This window comes from Malus domestica, chromosome 11 (genome assembly GCF_042453785.1).
Source record: "Malus domestica chromosome 11, GDT2T_hap1".
Taxonomy (NCBI): Eukaryota; Viridiplantae; Streptophyta; class Magnoliopsida; order Rosales; family Rosaceae; genus Malus; species Malus domestica.
Window position 1 is genome coordinate 1,419,974 of NC_091671.1, and position 19,537 is coordinate 1,439,510.

The window sequence follows — 19,537 nt, forward strand, 5'->3', positions numbered from 1 at the left end:
TTTTAATGATTCAAACTGTCTTTTTCAGTCTTCATTTATAAATTATCATTGCTAAAAAAAAAAATCTGAAATTATTTGCCAATTTGATTGTCATGATGAAATTTCAATATTTCTTACTACATTTTCACTTTGACATTTTTCAAGGATGATCTTAGTTGAAAACATATATGATTTGAATTGTTAAGTTCGATGTGAATGAGCCTCAAAACTAGTTCTCATTTTTAAAAAATAATGAAAAATCACTTTGAACAAAGGGCTTGCTTATATAAAACAAAAGAAATGTGCATGCCTCTGCAGCCCCATCTCCAAATGCATAAAACGCTACACAATTTTTATACCTTTTAGTTCAAGCCAAACTAATTCAGCTTAATTCTTGAAGTTAATCCAATCATCACTAAAAAGGTGAACACAAACCTTGAAACATTAGACTTCATTTTTAAAATGAAGAAAAAAAACCTTCCCAAATAAAACCTCTTCCGACATAACCTCGAAACATCATCAAATTGTAGACGATGAAGCTGCATTTACATGTTTCTTCCTTAATGTGCTATCTTACGCTCACAAGATAACTGCAATTTTAAACTTTCTGAAAAGAGATTGCACATGAACTGTTTGATGAAATTCCTGAACCGTTTTCTTTTGCGTATTTTTTTTTCTTCCAGATTTCCAGATTGTTTTCATGTTTCCAACAGGGGCCAATTTGCAGGATTAGGTAATTTGCAGGATTAGGTGCCATTGTAACACATTTCCTGAACCGCCTCCTCTTGCGAAAGTTGGAGCTCTGCGATTTTCGGCTTCTGCCCGTGTTGGGATTTGTTCAACGACTACTGACTTTCAACCCATGGAAACTAGAAGTGAAAACCGAACTTACAGCTGCAGCTTTTGTAGGAGCTGCGGCTGGCCATTGTTGGAAATTCTCCCACTAATGCTGTTGTCCTTCACGTCGATCACGTGAGGAAAGTAAGACAACTTGTACTGAGGAACGTTGCATTGGTCGAGATGTAGATAGGCAGTTCGAGAACATCACCGTCTACTTGAGGAGCAGTTTCTTCAGATAACAACATGGGAAATGTACGGAGTTCCTTTGGAAATTCACGCGAAATTCGATTGCCTCCTAATGCTAAAACAAGGAGCCCCCAACTAACTAGGAATCGATTGGGTGATTCTGTTAAAACTCAAAATCAAGACCCCTAGCTTCCTGAGCTTCGATAACCATTGAGTTATTTCACCGTTGAGCTCACAGCTACTCAAATCCAGCATTTGAAGACTTTGGAACCCATTGAAATTAGCCATTGCTTCATCACTTGGAATTTTCTCTCCTATATAAAAACTTGTCGAAAGGAGGAGTACCTTGAGTCTCATTCATAAGCTTTTAATATTTCATATAGGTTATGAATCTAACATCCTATTTACCCTTCAAAGTTAATTCTATACACTATTTCTTTATGTAAAATTACCAATTCACCCTCCAATGTGTATCACATGCAAGTAACGTGACTTAAATTGACGGAAAATTGAATATAGTAGATTTGAATATAATATTAGGGATGTAGTTGGCAAATTTTTTTAATTCAAGGATTGATTTGTTTTGAAAAAATAGTTTAGGGACCTAATTTCAGGTGGTAATTCAGAGACTAAATTAGCAGTTCACCCTAATTAAAAATAAGAAGCATAAGAACGTATTAGAAGGTTTACATTGACTTTGGGTTCGTGCTTTTGGGAAAGCTAAAAACACTTCTATTGTAAAAAATGGTTGTTTGATAAAAAAGTTGTAAAAAATGGTTGTTTGATAAAAGTGGTTCGAGTAGAAAGTGTTATGAACTGACAGATGAATAATTATATAGTCAAAATTAAGAAGTATAACAACGTATAGAAGGTTTACATTGACTTTGGGTTCATGCTTTTGGAAAAGATGAAATCACTTTTGTCGTAAGAAATGGTTGTTTGATAAATGATGCTTCGAATAGAAAGTGTTATGAACTAACAGATGAATAATTACAAAGTTAAAAATAAGAAGTATAAGTGTTACATGAAAGGGACTTATAAGTTAAGGTTAGCTCGATTTTTCCTTCATAAATGTCATTTATATAAAACGAAATGGCACAGTTAAGTGCAATAATTATTTTAAGGCCTAATCGGATAAATGGTCTCCGTGGTCATAAGGTATTCGGATGATAACCCCTGTGGTAAAAAAATTCAGATTTAAACCCCTGTGATCACAGTCTGTTAGGATTTAAACCTCTGTGGTCTAAGTCTGTTAGGATTTATGTCATTTTGTCATTCCTCCATTAGGTTTAGGTTGGCCAAATCGGATAAATGATCCCCGTGGTCATAAGGAATTTGGAAGATAGCCCTTGTGGTAGAAAAAATTCGGATTTAAACCCTTGTGGTCTAAGTCTATTAGGATTTATGCCTGAAATTAGAGGTTTTGTCATTCCTTCGTTAAGCTTACAGGTGGAGCAGAGTTTCTCTGAGTATCTATCAATAAAAAATATCTTACAATAAAAAGAGGGGGGGGGGGGGAGAAGATTTCAGTTTATGGTAAAAAAATTCATTCATTTCAGTTATTTCACAAGAAGAAAAAGACGAAAACAGAGGATCTGTTGAATTTCAAATAGTTAGTTTCACCAATAGGATACGAAGACTTACTTCACATTTATAATTACACAAAAAAAAACTATTTATCTCAGAGAGGTTTACGTAAAATTCTGGGAAGACGCCAACGATTACTGTGTTATTTGTCAAAGAAAAATAGAATATGTTATAAATAATTAATTAATCGGTTGGATGTTCGGGAGTCAAAAACTCGTTAATTTTATAAAGGCATTTTGAATTATTTGATTTATTAGATCTTGAATTTTAATGAATTATGTGATATATTAGTTCCACCTCGTTCTGTCGCGTCTCCTCAAAGAAACTCTGCTCCACCTGTAAGCTTAGCAGAGAAATGACAGAACCTCTAGTTTCAGGCATAAATCCTAACAAACTTAGATTACAGGGGTTTAAATCTGAATTTTTTTACCACAGGGACTATCTTCCGAATACCTTATGACCACGGGGACCATTTATCCGATTTTGCCAACCTAAACCTAATGGAGGAATGACAGAAGGGTATAAATCCTAACAGACTTAGACCACGATGGTTTAAATCCTAACAGACTGTGACCACAGGGGTTTAAATTCAAATTTTTTTACCACATGACTATCATCCGAATACCTTATGACCACAAAGACCATTTATCCGATTAGGCCTTATTTTAATATAGAATGGCGTAGAGCTACCATGCATGACTTATTACACTATTATATAATTTTTTCTTGAGAAATGCTAAAAGACTCTTTCAAAATTGGAAATCTTCATAGACTATCTGTCATCTCAAGTTTTTGACATAATGTTTTATAATGTGAAACAGAAATTGACGTTAAACTATGAGGTGACTGAGAATTTATAAAAAGTTTCCTTAGCAATTTTTTTTTTTGGGTCTTTTGGCTTTGAATGCAATAATATAATAATTAACACGAAGAATGCTAGAAATTTTGGAGATGGACACATAGCCACTTATTTAAGTTGATTTTTTTTTTCTTCTTATCAGATTGGACTCAATGGTTTAATTAAGTCATGATCAAGGGAAGTTAATGTAGCATTTCGTTTTCTTTTTAGTTGCGTAAGATGTTTTATTCAAAACAACGATCCAGACTGTCTATTTATTTAGTTTTCATTTATAGATCATTTTTGCAAAAAGATCAATTTAATTCGAAACTATTTATCTATTTGATTGTTGTGATGAAATTTTAATATTTCGTAGAACATAGTGTCCGTTTTGCATAATATTTTGTAAAAATGATGAAATGCAACTTGAAAATTAGACGATTCATATAGTTAAAATAAAGCCCAAAACTAGCCCCTATTTTTATGAAAAAAAATTGGAATCCCTTTGAGTCAAGCACCTGTTTATAATTAATCGGATGAAACGTGCACGTCTATTGAATCCTATCTCCAAATACACAAAAGGCTTCATATTCCAATACTTCTTAATCTAAGTCAAGCTAAATTCAGTTTAACCTTTGAAGCTAATTCAATCCTAGCTAAAAAGGTGAACACAAACGGAGCCAAAGTCTCTCTAGCTCATTGTGAGCTAGACCTATTGCATTAGACCTCATTAAAAAACTAGGAAAGAGATCCTTTTTGGATTTCTTTCACTAAGGTCACCGGATCAAATAATCCGAACCTTTCAAATTTTATTCAACGGCCAAAATTTATTATAGATTTTAAAAGATCAAAACAGATGGATCGTTGGATGAAATTTGAAAAGTCCGGAGATGATCTCTTTCAAAAAAAATAAACCTTCCCGAAGAAAAGCTCTTTCGACATAACCTCGAAGTGTAGTCCCAGACATTTGTTTGCCAAAAATTTCAACAGAAAAAACTGTTACGTTGCATGCGTGTTTTGTAGACGATGAAGCTGCATTTACATGTTTCTTCCTTAATGTGCTATCTTACGCTTACAAGACAATTGCAATCTTAAACTTTCTGAAAAGAGATTGCACGTAAACTGTTTGATGAAATTCCTGAACCGTGTTCTTTTGCCTCTTTTTTTTTTTTCCAGATTTCCAGATTGTTTTCATGTTTCCAACAATGGCCAATTTGCAGGAGTAGGTGCACTGTAACTCATTTCTTGAACCGCCCTCCTCTTGCGAAAGCTGGAGCTCTACAATTTTCGGCTTCTGTTCGTGTTGGGATTCGTTCAACAACTTCCGACCGTCAACCCGTGCAAACTAGAAGAAGTAAGTGAAAACCCAACTTACACAAGGTTTTTTTTTATTTTTATTTATGTTTAGTATCAAATTCAATCAGGACCCTTTTCTTAGTTTCAATTATCTTTTTAACCAAACTGATTGCGCAAGTTTATGAAAATCCAGGGGAATTTCGCGGATGGTTTGATTTGTTATGTGACATAGCTTTTTGTGGTTAAACATATATGGTGTATACTCTTAGGCTTTAGTCACGTGTAAAATCGTCTGATATATTATGTTATCAAACTTCGTATTTTAGCTGATGATTGATAGTTTGGTCATAATTTTGGTCTAAACAAAGGGAGAAAATAAATAAAAAAGAGGTTAGGGAATGCACATCCTACTCTTAAGTAGATATTTTGCACTCGAGAATTTCTGGCTCAATCCGTGCACGGTAATATTTCTTTGTCTTCTGGGCAGCGAGCTTTAACTGGAACATTGAAGAGTGGTTGCTTGTTAGTCTTCACCCTATGTGTTTGATTAATCAAGTGGAAGAAGGGGAAAAAAGTAATTGAGCATCATATAAAAAAAGAAGCAAATTGAGAAAAATTTAGCTGTAACTCAGGATATTTTCCGGATAACAACATAGGAAGTGTACAGAGTTCTTTGGAAATCACCCAAAATTTGATTGCCTCCTAATGCTAAAACAAAGAGCCTCGGAAGAGCCCCCAACCAACTAGGAATCGACCGGGTGATTCTGTTAAAACTCAAAATCAAGACCCCTAGCTTCCTGAGCTGACACCTACTCAAATCCAGCATTTGAAGGTTTTGGAACCCGTTAAAATTAGCCATTGCTTCTTCACTTGGAATTTTCTCTCCTAGATAAAAACTTGTCAAAAGGAGGGGTACCTTGAGACTTTTGCACCGCATTAGTATCTTCATCGCCCCTGTGATGTTTGTCAATAGGCTGTAGCTGAGGGAGAGGAAGGACAAGGATCCGAGTGAAAGAATCTCAGGTTGTATCTGCCCTCCTAGATTGTTTTTGCTCACTCAAATTGCTTTTAGGGACTTGCATGAGCAGAGACTTGTTGGCAAGAAACCGGTGAAGTAGGCAAAATTATAAGGTAGATTACTGAAAACTTGGTCGACAAGAATGGTTACATTCTTGAGAAATTAAATCGCAACCTGCAAGTGAATTTCCAAGTGACTATGCTCATAAGTTTCAGTATTCTATGCTGATGAAATTCATAGGCATTTGCGTTTGAATTTAGTTAGGAAAGTTGGATGCATGTTGCATGTTTAACCAACCTTACAATGTTAATTCACTTTCTGTTTTACTCAGTTGTTAGATTGTTTATGTGCAGCAACAATGTGGTGGGTAAGCACTGTTCTAAAATCCCCGCCAAGACAACCTCGATTAATCCTAGGCGTTTCAAAATTATGTAAGAGTGCCAAGACCTGCCAAGTCACCCGCCTAACCCTTTATTCTCACTTACACAGAAAATAGATAACTTTTATTTTGTATTTTATGTTTTTGATAAATTGTAAGTGATTTGTTGAAACACTCATTACGTGATTGTTCCATATGTTTTCAATATGTTCTATAACATTATAATCTATATGTCATTTATTTTGCAATTTATGCATCCCAATACAATAATATATATATATATATATATATATATATATATGTATATATTGTTGTGGTCTATTTTATCTGACAGAGAGACTAGGGCCGACGGCAGAGAGAGAGGAGAGAGATGTGTGTTTGTAGAATTGTAGGGGAATGTGTGTGTTGTTATCCCTCCTACTATGTGCCTTTATTTATAGTAGTAAAGGGAGAGAAGATATTCCTTCTTCTCCAAGTAATACAAGTTGTAATAGGAAAGGATAACTAGAATCAAATCTTATCTAGGATTTACACAATCATACTTAAACTAGGAATGTTTACAACACTCCCCCTTGAGTGTGTAAATACTCAAGGTAGATTCAGCATCATGCAGAAGTTGAGGAAGTCGACTCGTTGGCACTGGTTCCAAGGAACAACGCTTATTCTCAATAAGGTAGGAACTTGTATAAGTAGTAAGTCTCACTAAAAAACCCTAAGGCTATGGCAAAAACCCGAGTAGGGACAAAATCCATAGTCTAAGGAAAAATGCGTGAGAAATGCAAAGTCAAAAGAAACGTCTACAGGACGTCATCAGGGATATGACCAGCCCAAGGTGGGTGCCTCGTTAAAACCTAGTTAGGTAGCAAAAACCCAGTGGGAAAAATGCTCCTAATCGTAGGGAAAAAGAGTACATTAAGATCAAGCAAGTATCTAGAAGATACTCCCCCTGAGTTTGACATAATTCCAAAGAGAAATAGCAAAGTTACAACTCAGAAAGTTTACGCATACCAATTCCATGAACAAGCTTCTGAAACGTCGCATTCGGTAGTGATTTGGTGAAGAGGTCGGCCAGATTGTCTTGTGATCGGATTTGCGTGACTTCAATCTTCTGATGCTCTTGTTGTTGATGTGTAAAGAAGAACTTCGGCGCAATATGCTTGGTGCTGTCTCCTTTGATGTAACCCTTCTTGAGCTGTTCGATGCAAGCTGCGTTGTCTTAAAAAATCGTCGTCGGGGCATTAACGGCGGGATGAAGATCACATGAGCTTCGAATATGGCCCACTACTGCTCTCAACCAGAAGCATTCCCGAGTTGCTTCATGTAAGGCGAGAATTTCAGCATGGTTAGACGAAGTGGCAACTAAGGTCTGTTTAGTTGACCTCCAAGATATTGCGGTGCCTCCAACGGTAAAGACATAACCCGTTTGAGAACGCGCCTTGTGCGGATCAGATAAGTATCCAGCGTCGGCATAACCAACAAGGCGAGAATCAACCCGATGAGCATAGGGTGCGGCATCACTCGAGGATTCGTAGGGATAGAATAAGCCCAAATTCGTAGTACCCTTAAGGTAACGGAAGATGTCTTTCACGCCAGTCCAGTGTCTGCGTGTTGGTGCATTGCTGTATCTTGCCAAAAGATTAATAGCGAAGGAGATGTCGGGTCTAGTGCATTGAGCTAAGTACAATAAAGCGCCTATCGCACTTAGATAAGGAACTTCAGGCTCCAAAATCTCTTCATCATCCTCCTTCGGACGGAAGGGATCTCATTTTGCATCTAGCGTACGAACGACCATAGGAGTACTTGAAGGCTTCGCTTTATCCTCATTAAAACGGCGCAACACCTTCTGGGTGTAGTTCGATTGATGTACTAAGATTCCATCCGAACAATGCTCTATCTCAAGACCGAGACAGTATCGAGTCTTACCTAGATCTTTCATCTCAAATTCCGACTTCAGGTGCGAAGCAGTTCTCGCGAGCTCTTCAGGAGTTCCGATGAGATTCATGTCATCGACATATACTGCAACAATCGCAAATCCGGAATGTGACTTCTTAATGAACACACAAGGGCATAGTTCGTTATTCACATATCCCTGACTAGTCAAATACTCACTCAAACGGTTATACCACATTCTTCTGGATTGTTTCAAACCGTATAGTGAACGCCTCAGCCGAATTGAGAGCGTGTTCCGGGGTTTGGAAATATTTGAACCAGTCAATGTAAGTCCTTCAGGAACTTTCATATAAATTTCCGTATCAAGATCCCCATAGAGATACGCGGTTACTACGTCCATCAGCTGCATATCAGTTTTTCGGAAACTACCAAACTGATAAGGTATCGAAAAGTAATCACATCCATAACGGGTGAGTAAGTTTCGTCATAGTCAATCCCGGGGCGTTGTGAGAAACCTTGTGCTACAAGACGAGCTTTGTAACGCACAATTTCGTTCTTCTCATTACGCTTCCGAACGAAAACCCACTTGTAGCCAACAGGCTTCACATGTGGAGGAGTAGGAACTACAGGTCCAAACACCTTACGTTTCGCAAGTGAATCAAGTTCGACTTGGATTGCTTGTTTCCAGTTTGACCAATCAGCTCTACGTCGACATTCATCAACGGAACGCGGTTCAATGTCATCGCTCAACATGATCTCAGTAGCTACTGCAAATGCTAATGCATCGTCGACAATCATCTCATTTCTACGCCACACATCATCTAAGCTAGCATAATAGACCGAAATCTCACGATTCTCGGGAGGAGGATTCGTCTCTTCAAGGACGCTTCCATAATCTAGAATTTCCTCATGAGTTGGGTAAAATGAGTAAGCGATAGTCGGATTCACGGTAGGCTCTTCAGGACCTTGTGCCGTGGTTTTCCTCTTCCGGGGGTGTGAATCCTTTGAACCAAGGGGTCTGCCACGCTTTTGTGTAGGGGCAGATGATTGGCTAGCCGCTAATGTACGTGGATCACCAGAATTGGCGTTCCGGGCTTCCAGGAGGGTAGTCCGTCGTACATTTGGTACATCTATCTTTGCAGGCGTATTTGCAGCTGGAATATGTGATCTTGTCACGCGCGCTAGATCGGTGAAAGCATCTGGCATGCTCTGAGCTATGCTCTGGAGATCTAATATGCGCTGCACTTCAGCTTCAGACTGAGCGGTGCGGGGATCTAAATGAGACAAAGTGGGAGTCGTCCACGATAATTCGCGTCGTTCATTAGGAACGTTGACGTTCTTATCTCCCCCTAACGATGGGAAGACTGTCTCATAAAAGTGACAATCCGCGAAACGAGCGGTAAACAGATCGCCTGTCCAAGGTTCTAAGTAACGAATAATTGAAGGAGAATCATATCCGACATAGATTCCCATCCTTCGCTGAGGCCCCATTTTTGTACGTAAGGGTGGCGAGATCGGCACATAGACCACACAACCAAAAACGCGCAGATGCGATATGTCGGGTTCGCATCCGGTGACCAACTGAAGGGCACTAAATGGTTGTGTCGCAACAGGCCTCAGGCGGACCAACTTTGCTGCGTGCAATATTGCATGGCCCCAAGCAGTGATCGGGAGCTTGGTACGTATGACCAACGATCGAGCAATCATTTGTAAACGCTTAATGAAAGCCTCTGCCAGGCCGTTCTGGGTGTGAACATGGGGTACATGATGTTCAACTTCAACCTCAACCGACATGCAATAGTCATCAAAAGTTTTAGATGTGAATTCTCCAGCATTATCCAGTCGAATAGATTTGATCGGATAATTAGGGTGGTGAGCCCTGAGCTTGATAACCTGAGCCAACAGTTTGGAGAATGCAGCGTTCCTTGTGGACAACAAGCACACGTGTGACCAACGTGTAGAAGCGTCAACCAAAACCATAAAATATCTAAATGGTCCGCAGGGAGGTTGAATCGGTCCACAAATATCCCCCTGAATCCGTTGTAGAAAAATGGGAGGATTCGAACGAATCTTGTCATAAGAAGGCATAGTAATAAGCTTTCCCATAGAACATGTTTGACATGCAATTTCATGGATCGAACCTAAGCTTCGGGTTAGTGGATGCCCGTGTGAAGTTTTGAGGATACGGCGCATCGCTATTCGTCCAGGATGTCCCAAACGATCATGCCAAAGTGTAATTTCGTGCACGGTCCCTGTGGTAGGGCCGGCCACATAGTGGCATTCTATGGGGCGTATGGTCGTAGTATACAGACCACTCGGGTTACGCTCCATCTTCTCTAGAATACGCTTCTGGCCATATTCGTAGGAAGTTACGTACAGAAATTCAACTCCATTTTCTACGTGGGTTTCAGCGTGGTAATTGTTATCTCTAATGTCCTTGAAACTTAGTAACGTTCTTCCGGAACGTGGAGAATAGAGTGCCTCAGCAATGGTCAAGATTGTACCATTGGACAACATTATACGTGCCTTACCGTATCCTTCGATCAGGTTGGATGGGCCTGAGAGGGTTGTCAGAGGTGCATTCTTAGGTACGAAGTTAGTGAAATAGATGCGTTCACGCAAAACAGTATGCGTGGTTGCACTATCTGCCAGACAACTAACTTTCCCACTAGTCATACCTAGAATGAAAAATTAATTTGAATTGGTCACATGCATAAAAGTTTATAAAAACAAGTATCAATTCAAAATAATTTCATTTATTCAAGGATTAAAAACTTAATATCCAAAAACTAATAATTTCGCATGAAAAACTTCAAGTTTCATGGGTGATATGTTTAAGTGAAAACTTCAGGTTTTCAAACAAGGCATGTTTATAAGAAACTTCGGGTTTCAAAATAATTATGAACTTCAGGTTCATATATTCCTGCAGGCAAACACAAATATATATGCAAACAAATATGCAAAGAATATATGCAGAAATATTGTATAATGATAAGTGAATTAATTTATTTTTGGTCTTCGGGGCCAAATTAAAGTGTGGGTGAAAACATAAAAACCCATATTATTTAAAAGTATTAAATAATAAGATCTCGGGGCCTAAAAATATAGGCCGAGAACCCTCGGGTGGGTCTTGGGTGAGCTTCAGGCTCACGGGGAAGGGAGCAAAAAAAATTGGTTGAGCTGCCATGGGCAGACCCAAATTTTTTTTTTTTTTTTCATAAGGGCTGTTGCAAGCTGGCCCAAAAGAAACCAAAAAAATTGCTCTTTTTTTCTTTCTTGGGCTGGGCCGCTGCAAGCAAGCCCAGATAACAAAACAATTGTTTTTTTTTTCTTTCTGTCACACGGGCCGAGAGGCTAGAGCCCACTAGGGCTCGGGTTGGAACCAGGAACACCCCGGCTTTTGCTGGGAACGGTTGCCGGAGCGCCGCCACTGCAGGTGGCCGTGTTCTGGGAGGCTATCGATCGTGGGAAACACGGGGGTCCAACTGGGGAACCAAATATGAACGGAGATTGGAGAAATCTCGACGTTATATCAACCAAACCCTAGAAAATTTCAATCGGATTTATGAAAAATTCCGATGAGATCTCAGCAAATCTCAGACCATAGGACACCGTGGACGATCTGCAGGTCGTCTGAGTAGGCTAGGCACGGCGACAGGCCGTGCAGCACGGTGATGGATGGGTGGCGACACCTGCTGGGTGTTGGGTTTGGGGTTTGGACGAGGAGCAGAAGCTCCAGCCGTGATCTTGGGCTCGGAAGATCGATGCAGGCTGCAGGCCTGGTGAGGAAACCGAGCTGGGCCATCGCAGGTTGCGGGCCTGGTGGCTTGAGACTTGCATGGTGCAAGTGCACGGGTTCGAAGAACCTTAATTCCCAAATCGCAATTTTTTTTTTCAATTCAAATATAATTATATGCATGTGGAATTCAATGAATCACATATTTACGTTGATGCATATGCAAATAATAGTTTCAATGCATGTACATATGTAGGATTCAATTCATGACAAATATCAAATTCACATAATTGTAGCAATTTTGATTATGAAGCATACACAATTTATGTAGAATCTAAAATACGTAAAACGTAAAGTTGGGTCATGCATCATGGTGAATGTTCATGCTATCAGGGCTTGCAAAATATCGAGTTAAAAGCCGTTGTTTGGAAAGAACCTGATTGCGTGATGATATGGATGAACTGGTTTGATGCAGAAAAAAATCTCCAACGTCAGATTCCTAAGCGCAGCGGTAGGAGCATGCTGATAACGTGTTGTGGTCTATTTTATCTGACAGAGAGACTAGGGCCGGCGGCAGAGAGAGAGAGAGGAGAGAGATGTGTGTTTGTAGAATTGTAGGGGAATGTGTGTGTTGTTATCCCTCCTACATTGTGCCTTTATTTATAGTAGTAAAGGGAGAGAAGATATTCCTTCTTCTCCAAGTAATACAAGTTGTAATAAGAAATGATAACTAGAATCAAATCTTATCTAGGATTTACACAATCATACTTAAACTAGGAATGTTTACAACATATATGTATATATATAAATAAAAGTAGAGATTTATTTATATGTTATATTAATAAATTTAATTTAAATTAAAAAAACTACCTAGACGCCTATGTGCTAGCCCTTGTTGAACGTCGACCTAGCACATTTTAGAACCTTATTAATAGGTCCTTTATTTCTCATGGAAAAAATACACTTGATCAGCACACGAAGCGATCTTTAACATCGGAGAGAAATTGGAAATATGCAAATCGCCATGACGTGCTCAAAGCTAGAGGGCCACAAACTCCCCAAAATCCTACAATGAAACCAAGAGTCACTGAAATATAAAGCCATGGTATTTCATTCCTATTATCACTTGTATTCATCTGTTGGCATTTGTTTGGAAGTGGGGAACCGCAAAGTCCCGGGTTACCCTCATAGGCAGTGGCATCAAAGCCTTGGAGTTGTGTGCCTAACGGTACTCGTCCTTGGAGGTTATTGTATGCAACACTAAGTGAAGCCAAGAAATGAAGGCTTGATAGTGAAGCTGGGATTCCGCCCGATAGATGGTTTCTTGAGAGGTCTAATTTCTCCAAGTTTGTAAGCTTAGATACCTGGTCAGGAATGCTGCCATCGATGTTGTTGATGCTGAGATCCAGGTGGTGAAGGTTTTGCAACCGGCCTATCTCAATGGGAATGTTGCCACTTAGACTGTTATTTCGGAAGCTAATAGATGGCGGCAAGTTGGACAGATAGTTGTACTGCAGAGATGTGACAGATCCATTCTGGGGACGCGCATAGATAGGTAGTTCGACATCACCACTATCCGTTTGAGCGGAAGGCTTATCAGATACAAGAGCTTGAAGTGAGAAAAGCTCTTTTGGAAGTCCCCCCGAAAGCAAGTTGTTGTCCAAGATTATGACGAAAAGACTAGGAAGACTTCCCAACCAAGGAGGTATTGAGCCTGTGAGTATGTTAGAAGACAAACCAAGGACTCTGAGTTTCTTGAGCTTCGACATCCACACCGGAATATGACCTCTAAGTTGGCAGTTCGATAAGCTAAAAAGGTGGAGATTTTGAAACCCAGACCCAATCATTGCATCACCATCCGGCAGTTCTTCACCTAGAAAACTATTTGAAAGCACGACCACCCTGAGACTTTCCAAACGCATCAATAAATGTATAGCGCCGGTGACATTGGTGAGTCTGTTCCTACCAAGCGAGAGGAAGGATAGGTATTTCAACGAAACAATCTCGGGTTGTATTTGTCCCTCTAGATCATTACCGCTCAGACGAACTGCTTTCAGATACTTGCATGAGTAAAGGCTTTTTGGCATGGCCGCCGAAGAAGTGATTACTCACGAGATCAAGTTTGATAAGTTGATCAAGTTTGGAAAAATTTAGCTCTGAGATATTTCCATCGAAATGGTTGAATCCAAGATTGAGTTCGATAAGGTTAGTGCAATTCATCAAAGATGGGGGCAAAGGACCTTCAAGATTGTTGAGATGAAAGAGCATGAGTTTTAATTTGGAGAGCTTCCCGATGTGGAGAGGAAGTGCGCCACTCAAATGATTGTAGTAGATCTCTAGGATTGTGAGGCTGGTAAGGTTGACAATGTTGTCACTAATGTGACCAAAAAGCTGATTGGAAGGTAACGAAATTTCATGAAGAGCCTGAGCTTTGTAGAGATCACTAGGAAGAGTTCCAGAGAGAGTATTGAAGCCCGCACGAAAGGTTTCCAATTTCGAACAGTTTCCTAGTCCGAGAGGAATTGAACCATTAAAATCGTTGTTGGAGAAATCCAACACTCTAATCGAAGAAGAACGAAGACAGAAAGAGGAAGGTATTTGGCCTGTAAACTGATTTTTGCTGACATTCAAACTGCTCAAATTCCAGGCATGCTGGAGGAATGAAGAAGGAATTGTAGCATTGAATTGATTGTTCGACAAATCCGCTATTTGAATGTAACTAGATGATAGAAACGAAGGTAAATCTCCGGAGAGATGGTTATAGCTCAAATCAAGGATTTCAAGGCGACTCAAGGACAAGAAGAGTCCAGCTTCCAGAGGACCGGAAAGCAGATTGTGGGATAGATTGAGGTGCGAAAGATGTGTGAGGCTTCCAAGAGAGCGAGAAATGCTTCCTTGGAGCCGCTTAGAGGGCAACGAAACATGTGTTACCCTACCATCGGCATCACAAGCTAGAAAAGAAACAAAGGGAAGAAGGTAATTAGGTGATGGTTTGGATTCTTGTGAGCGATGTTTGAGTTTTGAAGTCTTTGCTTTCCACTTATATAGAAAAGAAACAAACCTGCAGAACACGGGACGTCACTAATGGAGGGTCTAATCACGGGTTGGCAACTTGGCAGCAACGTATTTGAAGGTTTACATTGACTTTGGCGTCGTGCTTTTTGGAAGGGACCCGGCTTCTCTGCCCCTTTCATTTCTCATACCCTTTCATTCCCTTCTATTTTGTACGATCACAGTTAAAGCACGTTAACATTTTATATTAATTTCTTTATAGAGATAATAAGAAAAAAAATAATAGTAATATAAAATATTAACGTGACTTAACAGTGACCGCACAAATAAGAGGGAATGTGAGTGTATAGAAAGTGGGAGGTCAGAAAAGCCATGTACTTTTGGAAGAGCTAAAACAAATTTTAGTTTTGAAGATGATTGCTTGGATATTTTTTTTCAAAAGGTCAGTTTTTTGAGATTGACAAGAGAAATGATTAATTTTTTTTTAGTAATGACGATATATTAATCATATACTAATGACTAAAAAAGATAGTTATGAACAAATTGTTCTATAAGAAACAATAAAATTTCTTCATGATAATTGAATATGCAAGTGATTTAGGATTAAATTGAATTTTTGCAAGGATGATCTGTGAATCAAGATTACAAAATAGACGGTTCAGACCGTTAAAGTTCGACGGGAAGTGATCCCTAAAACTAATCCCATTTTCACCTAAAAAAAGGAATGGCTTTGGATAAAAGGGACCAAGATCCTCTCCTGAGCAGATGGAGAGGATCCTCCTGACCAGACCCATCGGGCCGTTCATTTTTTATCTAACGGCTACAAGGGGATCCCTCTAAAGTTATAATAATTATAGTCGTTGGATAAAAAATAAATGGCCCGATGGGCCTATATATGTATATGTATATGTACTATGTATGTATGTATGTAATGTGGTTTTGTCTGCTATTTCCCAATATCTTCTATCGTGTAAAGATCTTTTATTAGTCTGCGGATTTGAAGTGGTTTGGTTTGACTTCAGACTTTAGGAGTAAACAGCAAACAAAAGACTTCAAGGAGTCACTAACGGTTGGTTTGGTATTGCTGTGCTTTGAAAAAAAACTGCTTCTGCTATGTTGTGAGAATAAGTAGCTCTGAAATAAAGCAGCAGAGTGTTTGGTAAACTTTTTTGTAAAAGTGCTTTTGAAAAAAAAAACAGTATTATAGTGTTTGATAAACTTTTATGTAAAACAGATGTGAAAAAAGTTGGTTTTTCAAAGCTTGGTTTTGCAGCTTTGTGTTTTTGACTTTTTTTCACCAAAAACTGTGAAAAAAAACTGAAGCTGAATGTTTACTAGCCACTTTTTTTCATAATCACTTTAGTACCAAACCAGGGCTTACACTGACTTCAAAGTGTCCAAACTCCAAATGCGTTCAGATTACAATTTTTTTTCCTTTTTGGATAGAAGCAATAGTGAAGAAGAGGATAATCGAATCTCGAACTCAAGTGCAAAGGTAAATGTTCTTAATTACTTGAGTTTAGAAGTAAAAAGTGTGTGGATATTTCACGTAGAAATGTTTGTTTGGATGAAGCTTTCATCAAGGAGTCCAAATATCATCTCCATCCAAATAATCCAATTATGAATATTTTAGAAATTCAATTACTAATTTTAGGTGAACCTTGACTCACATATTCTCGGATTCCTCAAAAGCTTGGTAAAAAGCTTTGAGAAAAGTGCAATTCCATTTCTCCTCATTTCGGTCCGGTTTCGTAACCACGCCATATCTATAATTGAAATGGGACGTCACTAATTAATGGAGGGTCTAATCATGGGTTGGCAAAGTATTAGAAGGTTTACATTGTCTTTGGACTCGTGCTTTTGGAAGAGTTTAAAGCACTTTAAAATGGTTGTTTGATAAAAGTGCTTTGAATAGAAAGTAGAAACACTTTTAATCACTTGGACAATTTTTTAGATGCAATCAAGTTAAGGAAATTCTATTGAGAGCTATGAACTAACAGATAAATAATTATATTATTAAGAATAAGTAGAAGTGAGTTTCCAAAAAAAAAAAAAAGAATAAGTAGAAGTGAGATGATCATTAATTAGTTTATTTATAAGTGAATTCAACATCATTTCACAACGTACAAAGTTACGTACTTGATTTTTCTTTTCTAAATATCGCTTGTATAAAAATGAAGGGGGGGGGGTTTGATATAGGCTCCTCGTTTTTTATATTTTTTTTAGACTAAACATACACTCCTTTTGAAAATTTGATCAAACATTTTTCTAAAATTTTGGTTATTAATTTCAGTTTTTCACATAAGTTCAATTTTGTTTAGAATTTTAGTTTTTCACGACATCTCCTGGACATTTCGTTTTTTTTTTTGCTTTTCCTATTATCCCTATATTTATGCATTTATTATCCATCTCTATGCATTTTTTTATTGTTTGTTATAATTTTTACTTTTTTTTGTGTGTGAATATAGTAGAATATTTATAAAAAAAGTTGTTAGATTTTATTATTTAGAAGACCCAACACATAATAAAGATTTGTTTGATTATATAGCTACGTCTAGATACCTATAATATGGACACATTTAGTTTTATAGTGGATTTGATTTTTTGTATTTCTCGGTACATTTGGAATGTAAATGTACCAAAATGGTTATCTGATAGAGACATTTGGTTTTGTGGTACATTTGGGATTTTTTGTTCATTTGGTCTTTTGGTACATTTGGAATCTAAAAGTACTAAAAGGGTTATCTGACAATGGGCACATTTGGTTTCTATGTACATTTGAAATCTAAAAGCATCATGATATGATACGAATCACCACTATAGAAACAGTCAATTTAAAATTCAAGTGGCTAAAACAGAAAACAAAAGCGTCATCTTTTTTAAATGGAGACTAGTTGGGGGTATCACTTTACATCGACTTTTAACGATTCAAACTGTCTATTTTTCAGTCTTCATTTATAAATTATTGTTGCAAAAAAAAAAAAAAAAAACAAAAACAATAATCCGAAACTATTTACCAATTTGATTATCATGACGAAAGTTTAATATTTCTTATGACATAGTGTTCATTAATTTTTTTGAACTCAATTAAATGTCTCAAACATTTTCGCTTTGGCATTTTTCAAGGATGATCTTAGTTCTAAAAAAAATATATGATTCGGATTGTTAAGTTCAATGTGAATGAGCCCCAAAACTAGTTCCCATTCAAAAAAAAAATAATGAAAAATCACTTTCAATACTTGTTTATATAAACAGAAGAAATGCGCATGCCTCTTCAGCCCCATCTCCAAATACATAAAACGCTTCACAATTCTTATACTTGTTAGTCCAAATCAAATTAATCCAATTTAATTCTTAAAGCTAATCCAATCATCGCTAAAAATGTGAACACAAACGGAGCCCAATCCTCTCTAGATCAGTTGTGAGCTAGGCCTATTGCATTAGACCTCATTTTTAAAAAGAAGAAAAAAAAACCTTCCCAAATAAAACCTCTGTCGACATAACCTCGAAACCTCATCAAATTGTAGACGATGAAGCTGCATTTACATGTTTCTTCCTTAATGTGCTATCTTATGCTCACAAGATAATTGAAATTTTAAACTTTCTGAAAAGAGATTCACATGACCTGTTGTTTGATGAAATTCCTGAACCCTTTTCTTTTGCGTTTTTTTCTTCTTCCAGATTTCCAGATAGTTTTCATGCTTCCAACAATGGCCAATTTTCGGCTTCTGCTCGCGTTGGGATTCGTTCAACAACTTCCGACTTTCAACCATGCAAACTAGAAGACGTAAGTGAAATCCCAACTTACACTAGTTTTTTTGTTTGTTTTACTTTCGGAAAAAATGCAAACCCAACTTACAGCTGCAGCATTTGTAGGAGCTGCGGCTGGCCATTGTTGGAAATTCTCCCACTAATGCTGTTGTCCTTCACGTCGATCACGTGAGGAAGCAGTTTCTTCGGATAACAATATGGCAGGTGTACAAAGTTCCTTTGGAAATTCACCCGAAATTCGATTGCCTCCTAATGCTAAAACAAGGAGCCTCGGAAGGGCTCCCAACCAACTAGGAATCGACCGGGTGATTCTGTTAAAACTCAAAATCAAGACCCCTAGCTTCCTGAGCTACGGTAACCATTGAGGTGTTTCGCCGTTGAGCTGACAGCTACTCAAATCCAGCATTTGAAGATTTTGGAACCCATTGAAATTTAGCCATTGCTCCGTCACTTGGAATTTTCTCTTCTAGATAAAAACTTGTCGAAAGGAGGAGTACCTTGAGACTTTTGCAGCACCATTAGTATCTTCATTGCCCCTGTGATGTTTGTCAATCGGCTGTAGCTGAGAGAGAGAGGAAGGACAAGGATTCAAGTGAAAGAATCTCAGGTTGTATCTGTCCCTCTAAATTGTTTTTGCTCACTTGAATTGCTTTTAGGGACTTGCATGAGCAGAGACTTGTTGGCAGAAACCGGTAAAGTAGAGTTATGACCAAGATAATTAAAGTATTGGTTTGTTTAGTAAGATTGGAGAAGTTAAGTGTGGAGATGTTTCCTTTGAAAAGGTTGATTCTGCTATTCAGTTTGATAAGGTTTGTGCAGTTCATCAAAGACGGGGCAGAGAGCCTTTTAGACTGTTGAATTGAATGAACGGGAGTGGTAAATTTGGACAGTACCAATGTTAATTTACAGGGAGAAAACCGCTCTATCTGTTGGACTGGAGGTCAAGGATTGCGAGGTTGGTGAGGTTGACAATTATTTCGCACCGTGTAGTGAATTGCGAGGCAA

At 38.1% G+C, this 19,537-nt stretch overlaps 1 protein-coding gene across 1 annotated transcript; it reads right to left on the reverse strand.

Moving 5' to 3' along the window:
• Positions 1-11,367: 11,367 nt before the first annotated feature.
• On the reverse strand, positions 11,368-14,943 carry LOC114823691 (receptor-like protein 3). The gene is made up of 4 exons (XM_070807816.1): positions 14,811-14,943; positions 13,785-14,700; positions 13,114-13,711; positions 11,368-11,556 (listed from the first exon to the last, which is right to left on the reverse strand). The coding sequence occupies exons 1-4, from the start codon at positions 14,941-14,943 to the stop codon at positions 11,368-11,370; spliced, it is 1,836 nt and encodes a 611-aa protein (XP_070663917.1).
• Positions 14,944-19,537: the final 4,594 nt, after the last annotated feature.

Excerpts from the sequence above, each read along its gene's own strand:
- LOC114823691 (XM_070807816.1), bottom strand. The coding sequence starts at position 14,943 with ATGAAAGGGGCAGAGAAGCCGGGTCCCTTCCAAAAAGCACGACGCCAA. Across the intron at positions 13,712-13,784 it reads GAAAGCAGTTCGTCTGAGCG|GAACAGACTCACCAATGTCA; the intron begins GTAATGATCTAG and ends CTCGCTTGGTAG. Across the intron at positions 11,557-13,113 it reads ATGGCAGCATTCCTGACCAG|GGTTTGGTTGATATAACGTC; the intron begins GTATCTAAGCTT and ends GAAATTTTCTAG.